The sequence below is a fragment of the Tribolium madens genome, unplaced genomic scaffold, assembly GCF_015345945.1.
Source record: "Tribolium madens isolate multiple individuals breed KSU strain unplaced genomic scaffold, Tmad_KSU_1.1 Scaffold_11;HRSCAF=98;Tcas5.2_LG3b, whole genome shotgun sequence".
Classification (NCBI taxonomy): Eukaryota; Metazoa; Arthropoda; class Insecta; order Coleoptera; family Tenebrionidae; genus Tribolium; species Tribolium madens.
In genome coordinates, this window is record NW_025400975.1 from 1,272,159 (window position 1) to 1,290,480 (window position 18,322).

General features: G+C 30.4%; 1 protein-coding gene across 1 annotated transcript in view; it reads left to right on the forward strand.

The window, feature by feature from the left end:
* LOC123006194 (hemicentin-1) overlaps positions 1 to 18,322 on the forward strand; it is a 227,489-nt gene that overhangs the window by 146,359 nt on the left and 62,808 nt on the right. Inside the window, exon 4 of the mRNA XM_044400483.1 lies at positions 6,803 to 7,162. Within this exon, the coding sequence (XP_044256418.1) occupies positions 6,803 to 7,162 (360 nt within the window). The remainder of the gene's footprint in view (positions 1 to 6,802; positions 7,163 to 18,322) is intronic.

Genomic DNA, 18,322 nt, shown 5'->3' on the forward strand with positions numbered 1-18,322 from the left:
AAATAAGGTGTTTTATTGAATTTTTTTTAAGTTATTTAACATTTAACATACTTCTTAATTTATTAATCTTTACAATTGCAAAACACTAAAAAATGCTACAGCTTTAAATTCTATACTTTTTTCTTTGCAGAAGTAAGAAAAAATTTGTTCTAGCTGTCTTAGTTTTTGTGTATATTAGGAGTATTTATAACATGTTATTTAAAATAACGATTTTATTGGCTTGCCCGGCGCATCCACCATTTATGCGTAGACTCAATTTAATTTCAATTGCTTTTTTTGTCTTTATGATTCGGATACTTGTTGTTATATTCATAATAAACGTAATAAAATTATATGATAAAATGTTTTTATATGTAAATAGCTAACAATGCTAAAAGTCTGCTTAATTTTTCCTTGGGTATTTTCACAGTTCAATAAAACCCAACCTAATAATTTGATTTAGTAATTATTAAGTGAACTACATTGGAAACTGCAAAGATCAAGTAAAGGAGAGAAAATTGAATTTTTCCTCTAAAAGCAAGCCGACGTTGTCAAAATGGATTAAGAGAGAACTAATTAAAAAAGTTTAATTATTTTTTAATTGCTTTTATGTTAGATACTTTGATCAAAACTAAAATACAAAAAGCAGTCACTGGAAAATAAACTAAATGTTTTTTTTTCCAACCACTGTAATTAATTTCCACAGATGTAACTACATACTATAATTAAAATTCTCAACTTTTGTGCACATGGACTACAACAAATTTTATATTTTAATTATAAGTTGACATTACAAGTCGAAATAAAATATACCTTCATTTAGTTTTAATGAAATTGCCTCACGCACGATGCCACTTTAATATAATTATCTAACACTGACATCTGGAATTGGGTTAATAGACCATCAACCCTAATAGTGGAATTACCGCATGTGAGTATTTAGAATATAAACAATTTACAACAAATTTGGAAGGTTGATAATAATAACAGAATTTACATAAAAGACTCGCCGCACAGTATTTTGCAATTATTTGTCTGAACTGAACTTATAGTTAGTTGAATTACAATTAAATTACGATCCAGTAAGAAAAACTTCAAAACTAACAATTTCTTTTGATATCCCAGTTTCCCCATAAAAACTAGCAGCATATTTTTCCGTTTCTATGGGGGAAGTAAAATTTTTACCTCCCTGAAAAAAGGTTATTTATTTTTATTGCAATTTTGACAAACGAATGTACAGTACAGTGACATATTTACATCATATTTCAGCATAAACTCCATTACAAAACCCTTAAGTATTTCAAATTTCCAAATTTGAAGTTTTGAATGTTCGGTTACCGAAAATAAAAGTTAAAAATTACATTCAGTATTGCCAAAAGGCACACTCATTTTGAATCACTTTGTATAAAACGTAATTATAACTTTTTTCACTACTAGTTATAAAACGTACCATTATTTAATTTAGTTTGTCGAGAAGTTGTGAAATTACTTTTCTCTCCTAGTGGTCAGTAATTATTTTCATTATTGACCAAGGTCAATAATGCATTAGAGGTGAGTAAATACCGATATTGGAGGGTTGAAACTATACAGGGTGTATACCCTGGGGTGAATAAAAAGTATGGAACCAAACGTTTTTTGGTTAAACTATTTCTTTTTTGGAAAAACTAATTGATGAGTGATAAAGTAAAAATGTGAATTTTTTTTGAAATTTTCTTTAATTTTTGAGTTATACAAAAATTTTTGTTTTTTTTTAATTGACAACCCACTATAAAACCATTTTTCTCATGAAGGTTATGATGTAACAGCTATCTACTTCATATTTAATTTAAAAAAAAAATTGACAAAAAAATCGCGTAACTCAAAAATTAAGCTAATGTTCGTTCTCAAAATACGTTCACAATTTTTTTTTATATTACTATAATATATATTAATTATAATTTTTTTATAACATATATTCACCCTATATAGCTCAAAAAAAGTCAAAATAACTTAACTTGTCTTATCTTAATGTTTATAGTCTTTCAGAGGGAGGATTTTCTTTGTCGAATAAATTTTAATTTTAACCATAATCATAATCAAAGTTATTTATCTGATGTTTGAGGTATTAAAAATTGTGGTTCGTTCACAACACACTCATATCACCGCCAACTATGACGTCAAATTTAAATAAACACCCGTTACATACTTTAGAAGGCCACATAACTTATGCAGTGGGTTGTCCTAATTTAAAAGGGATACGCAGTTTTCTAGGACGCAACAAATGAGTTAGTAGAGAGTGGCATTTTGTTCTTGTCATGATAAAGTAAAAATGTGATGTTTATCAAGAATAAATTCTTTTGGAATTTTCTTTAGTTTTTGAGTTTTACAAAAAAAAAATTTTTTTAATTGACAGCCCACTATAAATCCATTTTTCTCATAAAGGTTATAATGTAACGATTACAACTATCTACTTTATATTTAATTTAAAAAAAAATTGATAAAAAAATCGCGTAACTCAAAAACTAAGCTAAGGTTCGTTCTCAAAATACGTTCACAATTTTTTATATTAAATATTATTTTTTGGAGGCAAATGATTTAAAAAAATCGCGTGGTTCCATGCTTTATATTCACTCCGTATAGCTCAAAAAAAAATCAAAATAACTTAGCTTGTTTTATGCAAATGTCTATAGTTTCTCAGAGAGAGGATTTTGTTCGTCGAATAAATTTAAATTTAAATTTTAACCATCACAATGAAAGTTAGTAATCTGATATTTGACGCATTAAAAATTGTGGTTCGTTCACAACACACTCATATCACCACCAGCTATGACGCGAAATTTAAATAAACACCTGTTACATACTTTAGAAGGCCACATAACTAAAGCAGTGGGTTGTTGCAATTTAAAAGGGTTAAGCAGTTTTCTTGAGGACGCAACAAATGAGTTAGTAGAGAGTGGCATTTTGTTCTCGTCACCTCATCTCGGCTTTAATTAGTATGAGTGCAAACATTAATTTCCAGAAGTGTGTATGCGGTTTCAAATGAAACATTACTGCTCTGTAGACTGTGCAGTTCGTCCTTAATGAAAAAATAGTGGTTGGTCTGAAACGACATCGAATTAGTCTTTTGTCTTCTTTCATCTTTATACAAGGTGTTTACAGTCTTCGAGTTGAAAATTGACCTGGTAATAGAATAATACTTTAACAGAGAAAAAAACTCACACAATTGTTATTATTAAGAATGTTATTTAACTCCAAAATATTGGTACACGGTTTGAGGGTCACTGGAATTATTTCCTTGTTCAGATAAAATTGTATTGTTGCAACAGATAAAAAAATCGTATCCATGAAAATTAAAGAGAAAAGTCACTTCATCGTTTTGACACTGTCATCATTTGATTTGCTTTTGCTTTAGTTTTTATCAAAATTCGAAGATCTTCTGTTTAATCTCTTTTAGCGAATTGTTTCCAATAGGTTTGATTCGTTTTTCTTAATTTTTCTCTAAATTTATTTATGGCAAAATATTAAAATAATAAATTAGTTGTCGTGATTATGATTTACGGTAATGGCCATTGTTGCAGCCGAAGCAGCAGTTCTCAAACAAATAGTGTAAAATGAATAATTTCCTTTAACAACGTGAATTTTTGTTTTATATAGCGTATTAGTTTTCTTCTAACGTAAATATCCTCTCATTTAAATTTCAACCTCAAGACCGTAAACACCCTGTATTTAATTAATTTCAACCACTCTATCTGAAATTTGCTTCTTTATTAAAGAAGTAAGGTAATATCGACGTACCATTGAAAACACAAATGGTGTCATTGTAGCAAATGTCAGAGAGGGCAGAACGTTTACTAAAACGATAAGAGATCCTTTCCGTGCTAGGCGAAATTACCGGAAATGTGTTATTACTGTTGACCCCACCTGTGACCGTTACACTGCTTGAACGATTAACAGGAGGAATGTCGGAACTGCAAAGTGTGATTTGCTTGAAGTTGCACTGTGGTTTGTGGTTGTGAAACTTGACTTTGGTTTACGAATTCTACTTCTTATTTAACAAAAATACATGTTTTCTTGTGCTAATTTTAAGTTTAAAATTGCTCCGAGGGTTCAAACTTTATAACTTCTAAAGCTGTTACCTGAAAGTAAATGTTTCAGGCCCTAATTTTGATCGAATTTTTAAATTAAAAAGCATTGGTAATTGGTTGTGTTGACTTTGAAAAAAAATTATTACAAGGGTAATTCACGTACAGTTTGGTCATAATTTATAATTTACAACTATTCAGGATGTTTCAGAAATGAGTTACCATCTAGATAATCGAATAAAACACTCAATGTTGTCTATATTTTTTATAAGGCTTTAAATACTGATTGTTTAAACTAAAATTTCATTCCTGTTTTTTTTTTTCTACAAAACACTGTTTTTAAAGCTTTACTATTGCACAACTAAGAATAGCTACTGAAAAACCAAGACGATTTACAAAAATCAAATTACTTTTTTGCGTTGATAACTGATAAAAGTTAAAAGAGTTAAATTAATTGAGAATTCAAATTGTACTTTAATTAAATGTAAAAAAATTGCTACTTGAAAGAAAAAGATATACGCTTTTGAACAATAACATTTTTTTTGAATTTATTGTAAAAAGTTAACTTTTTGAATATCATTGTAATTTTGCAAAGTCAATCTTTTTGTAAGTAAAATATAATAAAATGTTAAATACTTTTACTTTTTGTAACTGATTGCAAAATGACATTTCTTGTAGTAAAGTAAGACAAAAACATCAAGAAACATCTATTTATCATAAACATTTTTCCGAAAAAACGCTTGGTTCCATACTTTTTGTTCACCCGGTATGCCATATTTTACACAAGTGGAAAAGTTAGTGACAGCATTGCGAGTGCCAAACTATATTTTTTCTACGACTTAATTCAAAGACGAAAATTTAGGAATCTTGACAATTGTTAAGAATATTGTTATTCTATAATAATCGTAGAAATAGTATATTACATAACGAGCACGGAAAGTGATAAATAACGCACAAGCGGGAAAGTTGCGCACGAGGCGTTAGCCGAGTGCAGGCAATACCGCGCGTGTGTTAGACACTTTCCTGCAAGTTTTGTACACTATTTTTCCTACGACCATAAATAATTTTTTTCTTACGAACATATTTTTTTTTTATAATGGATACAAAAAAAAATACGTTAAATGAAAAAATACAAAACATTCGAGTGTGAATTGTGCGTTAGATTTCTAACACACAGTGCGAAACAAATCGCACTGGTTTTTGACCTCGTACGATATTGCCAATTTTCGCGCATATGTAATTGTGCGTTATGATCTAGTTTCGTATATGGTCGTAGGAAAACATTTTTTTGGTTTGCTTTTTTTACATTTTTTCTATGACACCATATTTTGAAACAAACAAAGCGCAACTTTAATTCGAAAACCTCAAGAATTATTAAAAATTCGTTGATATTGACACAAATTGCTGCAGTCTTCTAGATTTCTAGATTCGACTCATTAGCAATTTTTACAGTTTCATTCATTTTACAACGAAATTCAAAAAAATCTTACACAAGGCGAAAAAGCGTTTTTATTATCACATGACGTTTTTTTCATCTCGGCTTTGCCTCGATAAATTATCGCCACGCTTGGTGATAAAAAAGTATTGTTTTAAGCTCTAGTTACAGTCATGTGAAAAAAAAACTGGAAAACTTTAGACCAGTAACATTTTTTAACACTTTGCAACCAGCAAGTTAAAAAATTCAGAACTTTGACAAAAATTAAAAGTGAGTAGTTACCTATGTAACTAAAAAAAATACATAAACACTCGTTTTTTTTTTGTTTCTGGTTCAAAATTTTTTTTAAACCGTTGATAGATTTTTGGTTATTATCTAGAATAAATAAATAGAAATAAATTTAACTTTACACGTTAAAAAAAAAATTAATTATTGTTTTACTATACAAAAATTATTTTGCAACTGTTGAGTTGCATAGGAGAAGGAAGAATTTCCACTTATATACGTAAAATGTAATCGACAAATAAATTTATTCCAGAATAAATTTTGATATGTATATTAATGTGGCTTTCTTTTGCAGTAATAAGTCCTATATATTTCATTCAATACTGTGGTACTTTATTTAATTTTTTTTGTTAAAATGAGTTAACACGGAATTAAAAAAATAATCTCAAATATTTTGCAACATTGATCATACATAATAAAATTAATAAATAATGAAATAATTTCGTCTTTTTATTACAAGCGTTTTGCTTGATTCAGTTTGGCTACTTGAGCAAATCGGTCCTATTTTGTAGACAATACAAAATTATGTAATTATCAAAAATCAATGGAAACAATTCAAACATTTCATATTCCGGAAACTATTCTGAAATACAATTTGGTTTTAGTGGCCGCCATAGCAGTTATAAAACCTTTCCAGAGGTATTTCAGACGATATCGTTAAAGTAAATGATCATCCCACAAAAAGAAACGAGTATGGAAACATACAAATCGCTTTAAACAATTGGTCCCGAAATTTATTTTCGCATACTTTTCACTAAAATCCTTTACTGACATTTTATGTTACCTCCGAAAGTGGCATTTGGGTCATTTTAATAATCCGCACGTCCCAACGACGCTAGTTCTTCAACTCGTTTAACAACAAGAAAACGTCTAAAGTCGCATAAAGGCTAAGAACATCCCCTCATGTTGCAGCATAGTTTAGCGTAAAATCGTCGACAAGGTAAAGTTCCCAACCTGAACTGCATACACAATAAAGATAATTGCTTTTATTTCTCCAAATGCGCATTTCCTGGTCGCTTCTGACACTTGATTTCCGTTTCAGACTCCCCGAAGAAGGCGTATCTCATGATCGACAACAGGATTTTGGACCCCGGCAACCCCTTCATTCCCGTGAAGGAGAACGCTGAACTCACAGTGTCCTGCGTTGTGGACGAGGGCAACCCCAAGCCCTCCCTGTCCTGGGAACTCAACTTGGGCTCGTTGGCTTTATTGGATGCCCCAGAGGTGCCTCTTGACGTTCTCAACATCACCGAAACAATTCGGGATCAAAAAGTTGGTGCTAGGAACGACGCTAGGTTAGCGAGGGTGCAAAGAGCTCACCATAATGCTACTTTGACCTGTTACGTACACCACATCGCGCTTGAACAGCCACTCAACGCTTCAGTTCTCTTGAATGTCCAATGTGAGTACTTATGTTCGATTCAAACGCAAATCTCAAACTATTTGGAAAATTAAATTAATTTCGCAAAAGTTTCGGGTACGCTAATCCGACATGATGAAAGTGAACTAAAATTACGACCATTTTTAAGGAGCTTTTCGTGCAAAATACGGGCTATGATGAAAATAGTAGTGTCGCTAGAGAGGATTTAGATGAGCTGCTTTGATTTACTATCCTTCCTTTTAACGAAGCTTTGCCATTACTAATCAATACCGTGTGGGCTGTTATTCTTCGTCTATAAAGAAAACCAGGCGAGTATCTGCAAAGTTTTATTTTTCTAAATACGGCTTTCTATAAAAGGTTTTGCTAAGCTCGTTTGTGGAAAAGTTTCCGCGTAATTTCTTTATTTTTACAACTGCATTCGCCAATTAGAGGAAAAAACTTGAACCAACTTGTTGCAACAATAGCCAGCGTTAGTCACAATATTTGATTTTAGTGGCCTAATAACAAATTTATGAGAAATTTTGATGATTAATTTGTCAAATAAATTTAAATTTGGGGCGCAGTCTTTAAGTCTTAGCGACTCAAGTTCTAAACAAACGTGATCTCTGAGGTTACCTCTTCAAAATACAGGCTGTTCCGTCTAAACCCCACTTTAGAAGTATTGGGAGTTGGAATAATTGTATTTATTTGAAAATTGGTACATAGCCATAAACCATTAAGTCCTCCTAAATTATACCGGAAGTCGGTCTCAACTTTCTTATTTTAAATGGAAAGGCATATTTTTTACTGCGTTTTTGGATTAATTGGGTTATTTTAAGGGAATTTTCATCAGCTTTCCCTATACCTAAATTTAGCCGTTTATGAAATATTTGGAGTTTTTCAAAAATTTTTGGATTTGCACCTTCCACTGTAAAAACCGGTAACTCTGCCATTTTTTTAGATTTTAAATTCCTTTTTTTGGCGTTTGAAAGAGAAAGCTTAGATCCTTTTTCTGGTGTTTTTAAATTTTGAAAAAAAAATAACATATCTCAAAATTTTAAGGTTACTTTTGTAATAATTCAAATACTCAAAACTCAATTTTTTCAAATGAAATACCCCAATTTTTATTTTACAAAATAGAAGAGAATTTAATTGTGCATTGATCTGTATTAACATTCCCTATACCTAAATTTAATAATTTTCAAGTTATGGACTTTTTTTAATACTACAGAAAATTTATTACTAGCCATACCCGTTTTCGCATAGTTTGCTATGGAAATAAAAAATGTCAAAATTGTTTCTCAGTAAACGTCGACAGTGACTTATTATTTGCCAAATAGTGCCAAAATATGGAGAATCAAAGTTATGCAAACTTAATTATTATAGATAGATTCTACCATGCAATCATTATTTAAAGCTAGCAAGTGAGAAAAGTTTATTTTTGTTTAATGAACGATATCATAATTTTGTTACACTCTCCATAAATACAAAATAAATTAATTAAATCTAAGTTTGAGTAGCTTTGACTCTCCATATTTTGGCACTATTTGTCAAATAATAAGTCACTGTCGACATTTATTGAGAAACAATTTTGACATTTTTGATTTCCATAACAAACTATACGAAAACGTAATAGATTTTCGACAGTCTTAACAAAAAGTCACCATAACTTAAAAATTATTAAATTTAGGTTTAAGGAATGTTAATACAGATCGATACAGAATTAAATTCTCCCCCTTTTTGTATAATAAAAATAGGGGTATTTCATTTGAAAAAAATGAGTTATGGGTATTTGAATTATTACAAAAGTAACCTTAAAATTTTATGGTTTGTTAATTTTTTAAAAATTTAAAACACCGAAAGAAAGATCTAAGCTTTCTCTTTCAAACGCCAAAAAAACGAATTCAAAATTTTAAAAAATAGCAGAGTTACCGGTTTTTAAAGTGGAAGGTGCAAATCCAAAATTTTTTAAAAAAGTCCAAATAGTTCATAAACGGCTAAATTTAGGTATAGGGAAAGCTGATGAAAATTCCCTTAAAATAACCCAATTAATCCAAAAACGCTGTAAAAAATAAACCTTTCCATTTAAAATAAGAATGTTGAGACCGACTTCCGGTATAAGCGGAAGTGCCGCCATCTTGAAAATATTTGCATTTAGGAGGACTTAATGGTTTATGGCTATGTACCAATTTTCAAATAAATACGATTATTGCAACTCCCAATACTTCTAAAGTGGGATTTAGACGGAACACCCTGTATATTATATTGTTTTAAATGAGTTAAAATTAGCAAAAACAGGTACAGATAAAAATGTCCTCAAATAAAAAAAACATACAACGGTAAAAAATTTGCAATTTTGTTGAACTTAGCATGGAATTTACCTCAAATGTTACCGACAACTTGCAATGTAAACTTTGGGATAAAGTACTCAAAAGGTTTAAGCTTCGTTTATATTGCATTTCCAAACTTTTCCGAGGTTGTACTCTCTATATCTCAGAAACTATAAACATTCGGATAAGACAAGTTTCGTTATTTTGACTTCATTTGAGATGTAATGAAACTTGTTCTAATACACTGGCCGCCAAAATTAACCGGCCAACTAAAATTTTGCGATTTTTCACATTGAAATATTTTTGTTATTTTTTGTCGGACGAGGGCACTGTTTTTTTACTTAATTTTATATTGACATGTGGTGTGCGACAGAGACAAGCTTAAGTTTTTACTGATTGCTGATTATTGCTCATTCTTTTTTGAATTATGTACCACATTTGTCCTAATTTTAATTCTTGGGACATATGAGATATAAACCTTCAAAAAAAGCATTACATCTCCAATTTTAATAAATGTTCATATTAAGAGACAGAATGTGCTAAAACGTCAAAATAGGCGCATGGAAGCTTCCAATAATTAATCGTTTTACTTATTGTAATACTACTTTGAAGTACCAAATTTTTCAGATTTTTTGTGTTGAAAGAAGTAATTGTGCTCTTTTGGTGACATAAGGAATAATTTTCGGTTTAACTACCATTTTCGCCTAATATGTAATTAGTAACATTAGAAAAGTAACGTTTTTTTTTCAATGTATTTTATCACTGGGGCACCAGAAGATAAAATTTTGAAACAAACTGGTCCTCATTCAGAAAAGAACGGACAATAATCTGAAATAAGTAAAAACTTAATTTTGTCTCTGTTGCACACTACAGCTCAGTATAAAAAAAAAGTTAAAAAACAGTGATTTCATCTTTTAGGTATAACATAAGTAGAAATGTTATTGAATAAAATTACAATGTTCTACAAAGTTCATTCTTTAAACCGAACAAAAATTTGTCAAAATCCGACAAAAAATAACAAAAATATTGCAATGTGAAAAATTGCACAATTTTAGTTGTCCGGTTAATTTTGGCGGCCAGTGTATTTGTACATACTTTAAAATCACTCAGTATACAGGGATGTCCAAAAAAAAAAGTTACAATATATCGTGGGATGATTCCTTAGGTCAAAATAAGAAAAAAAGTTTCGATGAATATGATAAGAGGGACTGCGGCAAAAATCGCTCAATATTTTTTTCTCAAGATTTTTTGTAAACTTAATAGCGTAATAAGATACAAAATACCTTTTTCATAAAAAATGTCCTTGTGGTAAAATGTTGTAGACGGCACCGTTTTCGGGATACAGCCCATTTTTTATGTCAACAAACTGAGGTAATGAAACCATGTAATGAATAAAAAACATATTTGGCGTTCTTCAAATCATAACAATTAATTTTGATTAAATATTAACAAAAATAATTAAAAAAAGCACATTTAAAGGCTCATCTTCAGGACCTTCTAAGAAAGCTTTTTTGGACTCATATTCATAGGAACTTTTCTTTATATTTTGGGGTATGGAATTACCTCTAGAAGTTTGAGCATGTAATTTCCGGACACCCTGTATTATTAGGTAACAACTGGAAGAGTACTCTTACTTGTGACATAAAATGCGAGGGTTGTTTTTTTTTTTTCATAACTGACGCAATTTGTGACTTCGGTTTGTGCAGGATTTAGGACAATCCCCAGTAAAATCTCTTTTTTCTTTATTTAATTATCTTTATAAGGGCTTCAGGAATATCAACGAATATAAAATTAAAATTAAATTTGAGACGTTTTTTACTTGAAAACACATAACATGTGCAAACTTCATCAGTGAATAATCTTAAATAAAAAAATATCATACAAAATGCACATCTATTAGTGCACTCTGTCCCTCGTGCGACCATACATCGTTTTGTAAAAAAATTAGCAGTGATTGTATGGATGTAAAATCAATAATCACCTCCAGTAGTAGAATATCTGCCAGCTTGTTTGTTTCTCCGCCTATATTCTTAAAGCACAAAAACAACTGATGTTATTTTTATGAAACTTTTATTGTATTGTTCTAGAAACTTTTTTAAGTGATCCATATTTCGTTTCATTTCACTACTCCATATATACAGTGTCTCACAACTTATATGCCTAAAGTATAAAGAAATGTAAATACAAATTCGAACAGGTATCTAGATGTTGCAAACTTTGTTTTTTGTTGGTATACCAGATGTACAATAAAATTTTATGAAATATACTTAAGTTACAATATCAAAATGAAAGATACCTATTTAATTGACTATATATTATTCATTGTGGCCAACCTAATTTTACAGGCCATTTTAATCAAAAATTTAATTAAACGCACACACTATTAATTAATTAATGTTTTTGGTCCTAACCTGTAAACGTTAAAGTGCCAACTATGGAAAAACATGTTTCACGCACGGCGTGCGGTAACAACTCTCAAAAAAACACCATTTTTTAGACACATTTATAAAATATCTTCTTGTATATCGAAAACTTATTTATTGAACTTTGTAATTACTGAATGACTGAAATAATTTTTTTGACTATTTAATTCTAATCGCAATCTATCTAGTGGTGCGTCATAATCACGATTTTTTTGACGTGTCTAATGAAAAATTTATTTCTGATTTTTTAATAAAAATTTTTGGCCAAAAAGCTTAATACAAGTCTTGTGTGTTAATCATTTCAGAGGGCTCAATGATTAACACACTCCACTACGCGTCATGTGTCAAATTAATTACCACACGCGAATATAAATAACTTTTTTTACAAGATGAAATTTGTTTATAAATATTAGACTTTGCTTTTACTGCATCTTAAAATTCGTGTATTTCTCTTATAAAAGCTAATAAGCAAACTTCGATTCTGTTTAAATTATCTAAAATAAAACTGTTTTGTTTGAACACTATAGTAAAGTCTTTTGATTAAGTTTGCACAACAAACTTTTTCTAAGAAACACCCCTGATTATGATGTTAAGATGTTTCATTTCGCTAATAGAGAGAACATAAGGGGCGTTTGTTAAATGTGAATATGTGGCACTAAACAACACCATTATTACGTTACTTGAAGAGAGGAATATAAAGAACCCCATTAAAGAAAATTGTTATGGAAGATCCTGTTATCACTTATGAGTTATGGCTGAGTTTTAGTTCATCGTTTTGTATTTTTAAGCTTTTGTGGCGCTAATCCACACAAAATGCGCTACGGTTAAGACTTTCCAACACAAGGAGCAATAAAATGTGCTAGAAAGATGCTTCCGATTAAAAGTAATAATTTTAAAAATTGTTGGTCTTTAGGGAATTTTACTTATAAGACTACGTGATAAAGATACTTAATAACCCGATTGATATCAATATGAAGAGCACTCGAACGTGATTAAGCTACTAATGATGTTAGCAAAAAAGTAATAATAGAGGTTGGGTCTCAAGTCCTAAATAACATTTTATGACAGGAGATAGTCTACTCGAAGTTTTAGAATTGCAAGCAAGATAAACATTTTGACTATAGAAAATATTTATTAGAACGAATGCCATTGAGGATTTCGTAATTGAAATTGATGTCCAATTCCTGATATTTGCTAGATACCTACATAATTCATTTATTCGGCCATCATGAGTATTCCTTAGGGCACTTGAATTCCATTAAACTTGGTGAGCTAAAGTTGCAATTATTTGCCTCCCAGATCAACTCGATACTCAAAAATGTAATATCCGGACACCGAAGAATATTTACATTAATTTTTAAATTCATTTGGGAGAAGGTAATAAAAGTGTCTGAAACAATTTTGCTCTGAATTTAATTCAACTTTTGCACGATTTAGTGCTCTTTGGTAAAAATACATTTAATTTTGTGGAGCAAATCCAAATATTTACATCTCTGAGGCTCGCATTCTAATTTGGAAATTGCTTCAATGCATCGGCATCCGTTTTTATCCTCGCATTTTCTTTGGTAATAGACAATGGTTCCGCTTTGGCACTTTTCACCTTTTCTTTTTTTTCTTCTTTCTTTACATTTTTCACACAATACAACTTGAGAAGACGACTTTTTAACACAAAAGGACACTTTATCTTGGCCACTCGACGTTCTTTTTCTCACGCACGTTGAAGGTACGCACACTAGTTGGCAATTTTCACTTGGCACATTTCTTATGTCACAATTTACACCTTTATCACAACATTTGCAATGATCGGTGGCAACAGCCTTCGAGATACAATTCTGATGTCGACAATGATAGTCACTTTGTGGTATTTCTAAGTCAGAACAACACTTGTCTTCGAATTCGATCAGTTGAAATCCGTGAGAAGGATGAGGAAGAGATTGAAAGCAAGAAGAAGTAGTTTCTTGGCTACAACACCTACAGCATTCATCACTTCCTTGTTGACTTTTTACAGCCAAGTGGTACGATTTTATATTGAAACACTTTGATGGGTTTATGTAGTCAGGTATCATGTGACACCGAGTAACAACTTCTTTGTACTTTGGGAAGGTTTTGGTAATCGAATCGACACAGTATAAGTAGCTGAGGTCGTCACATTTGCGAACCAAGACATGATTTTTCATTCTTCGAATTCTACTTTCAATTTTGACAATTTTGAAGTATGAAGTGTGACATTCAGCACAAGGGAATGGTTAATAATAACTTTGAAAGTTCTCACAAATATCTAGAAAGAAGTGTCAATAAATAAATTATCTAAAATGGCTAAGGTCCTTACGATCAATAACTTGTAAATAAAAATTCAGTAACTGAAGAAATTTTGGAAGAAAACTTACAACGTGTTGAAAATGATCTTTTGGTGACAAATGGTGAGTGTTTTTGGGATATTGTGAGGAAAAGTGACTTTTGTAAACCGAAAGAAGTAACAAGTCGCAAGATAAGCTTTTCGTTCAAAACTTTAAACGAATTCTTTTACTTCTGTTTTTGTTTCTTTTTATTATCTTCTAAAATTGCTTTGGAAAATGTAAAAACTTGAATGTGGACAACTATTTCAGCAGTAGTGTACAATTTTGTAAAGCAAATATGTTTTCACATTCAGTAAATTTTCCTAAAAAAATATTTTTAATAATCAGTATTTTCTAAAATATTGTATATTAATCTATTTAGAATTGTTTACTGTAGTTTCTTTGTTATATTATCTAACAATAGTTAGACGATAAAGAGATTGTTTATCTACGAGTGAAAAGGTTAAGTTCACGAGTGACGAAATCACGAGTGGACTTATTTCACGAATAGATAAACAATCTTTATCGTCGTGTATAATACAACATTTTTTTCTATAGCACGACTTAAAGTTTAAGAGAAAAAATGATATTTAAAAAAAAAAAAATTTTTGGACGCTTTATTCCACTTTGTGGATGATAAAATTGGCAAATTTAAATGAATAAAATAAGTTAAAACATTTTAAAATGTTACTTTATCTACCTCTGCGGTTAAAGTACTACTTTCTCTGCTCAAAAATGTTGATAAAGAAATATGTTAACATCTGCTATAGAAAAATAGTTAGTATTTCTTATACAAGACGATAAAGAAATTGTTTATCTACGAGTGAAAAGGTTAAGTTTACGAGTGACAAAGTCACGAGTGGACTGTTTTCACGAGTAGATAAACAAACAATCTTTATTGTCGTGTATAATATTTCGTTTTATTTTGTACTCACCTACCAGAATTTCTTAAATATAAACAGTAGATAAAAATTACTTTATGTCACTAGATGATAAAATACTACTTTATCTACTGAAATTAGTCGATAAAAGCACTCTTTAACATTGAGTACAAAATAAAAAATTTGAAGCTTATTTCTGATTTTTTTTTATTTTACTGTAGACTTCTTTAAAATCTGTTTTTCTTTTTTCTATTTTCTATTTGTTATTCTTTGCTTTTTTTTAGTTTCAATTTGATATTTTCGAATTTAAAGTTTTATTGAACTTTCCTCTTAATTTGAAGTTACTTTGAAGTAATTTTTCCCCATTTTTTTACCCACCATTTCTTCAGACATTACTTACTAATAGTACCAAAAGTTATATTACAAAGAGGAATAGTTTTGATAAAAGTGCAGTTTTCTTAAATTTAAATTTTGAATAATATAAAAATAAATTTAAATTAAAATACACGACATGTTTGTGAGTACAGAAACTATTACGTAAGCTTAAAATGACATAAACAGAAATTTATTTCAACTTTAGCACCTGCATTTATTGACAATAAATTCAATATCATATAAACGGCATCCGCATTGCTGGTGCAAACTGAAACATTTCTATTTATGGGCTTTATTATACATGACAATAGGTGGAAAGCACAAACCGAGATTTATTTTTTAACAATCTGCATAAAGGATAAAAAATTAAACAAAAAGTTTGTGCCACCGAAAAGCTGAAATTCCATCTGTACTATTAGTGTTACATGTACTATTTTTATTTAAAATTTAGATAAGTATGTAGTAACAAATAAAAGAACTAATATCAACAATACGAAAAAGTGGTATTCGAATTTTAGTGAGGCTGTTAAAAGTCTTGTAAAATTATACGCTGACAAAACTAATGCAATTTTAACCAATTTTGCCTTAAAATTTTTATTTCTAACTTCCTTTTGGCAGTATAAGTGCTTTTTCAACTGAATGACTTGAAGCTTCATAATAAAATTCTTTTTACGATCTCATTTCTAATCCAAAACAGCCGTAAAAACGTAAGTAATAAATTTTCAACGCTTCGAATAGACAACAATGTTTCAAATATATTTACTCAATCTGAGGAAGAAAAGAATGCGACACTGTCGTTGGCAATTTTATAAACATCATATGAAACTTGTAATAAAATTCGATTCCTGTCTGAACCGATAAAGCCCTCTCCATTATCCAAAGCCATTTTAACTTTAGAAATCTGGAGTAAGTTCTCTATTCCAGTGTCTGAAGATATATTGCCAGTACGTGGTCTATGACAAATATGTCCCAAGTTCCCCTGACCACCAGACCAATCTGCGAAACTATTAATCGGATCGGTCAATACGGTTGCAACGAATCAATGCAAACACTATTCTCTACTTCGGGAAATTGAAGTGTGTGCAGGACTTTCACCCCGACCCTCGTCTTATTGACTCACAACTTAAACCTACTCCAACTTTGATAATTATTGTTATCCAGTTATTTGCAGTTGCAAAGCTTTTAATTCCCAGGAGTCATAGACTCTCTAATGCAGCTTAATTTAAGAAATTTTCTGATTAGTCTGCACTTACGATTAAGATTTCTACATATTTATCATTTAGCCTAGGTTCTCACGACGAAAGTAACTGTTCCCAAACGAATCTCTCCTATCCACACGTGTGAAAATATGAAAATAACGTAAGAGGTTGTGCGATTGGCGGAGAGCCCTAGGCGCGTCTGGCAAATTGTATGTGATTTGCTATTTGTTGGCCATGTGCATTGCTTTTGACTTTTATTTTCTTCATTCTTTAAAATTGACCCAAAGTTTTGTAAATAAAACCACCGACTATTTAAACCTAAATGCTAGATCTTTAAGAGAAACATCGTTTCATTGAAAATAATGGTGTTTTTTTGTCGTGGGGTTGAGTGGTCGTGGAAAAAATAGTGTACATAACTCGCTGGAATGTGTCTAACGCCTCGTGGGACTCCTCACTTGTGCGTTATTTGTCACTGTCCGTGCTTATTATGTAATATACTATTTTTAAACAGGAAAGAAAACTTTTGCACAAACGTAGGGAACTTTAATTAACTTGGACACTATTTTAATTCGATTTTTCAACGACTACAATCAGAAGCTGGAACTAAAAACTAGTTTACATAATGCGCTTTAGAATTTCTATTAAAAAGCGTTTCCTGTTCAAAATATCAATACATCCCGTCAATTTCAGTGGTGTTGATAAAGTTCTATGTTGTAAAGATTAGTACATTGAATCTGAGATTAAACTAGAACAATTATTACTGAAATTCATGTAGATACATTGTTAGGAACAAATACACGTTGTTCACAATGGCGAACACTACTCTACTAGAAACAGTAAGCTTGTAATGAAGCCTTAGACATAACAAATTCTTGCAAGCCCAAAAGGATTTTAGGCCAGTCGGAAATCCGGCCCACCGCTATCAAAACCCCACTTCCGATAACTAGATATACTCCCAAGAATTGTTACTTTCAATCTAATCAAAATTTAGACCAAATATTTGTTCATCTAATAGCAAATTGTAAAGCTGGAGAGCTCAGATTTAAGCTATAACTGGGAACATCAAATAAATTTGCAAACATTCAAAAATAAACCTTATAAACGATTTTTGAGAAATGTTTTAATGATCGTTTATTTGTAAGTATTATTAATATTAAAATTTGTAATTATTAATATTAAAAATTGATTAAGTTTTTTGTGACAATGGAGTTTTCTCGAAACCAAAGCTGGTGTTACCATCATGTAGAGCGAAAAGTTGGTTTTCAGAAGATGTCAGAAAATAACTTGAGGTAAAGATGCACCTAGCACGTTTTCCAGAGTCAACGACGATTTATAGAACTTTTTTTCCAAAACCGTCACACTAAAGTTACATAAAATCGTCAGTAAGGAGTCTAAAATCGGCACTAAAGTTTATTATACTATGATAACAAAGGCTAGGATTATATGCGAAAAAATCGTAAAATATGCGCATATACATGCACGTATTTTCAAAAAAATACACAAAATATTAAGAAATATGCTCCAATATATGCCAAATATGCATCGATATGCAAAATTTTGAACAATAAAAAGCAAACGTTTTTTGAAAAAAACCAATTGTGAATTATAAAGTTCTATAAAAATGTGATGTTTTATCAAAAATAAAATTTTTCGAAATT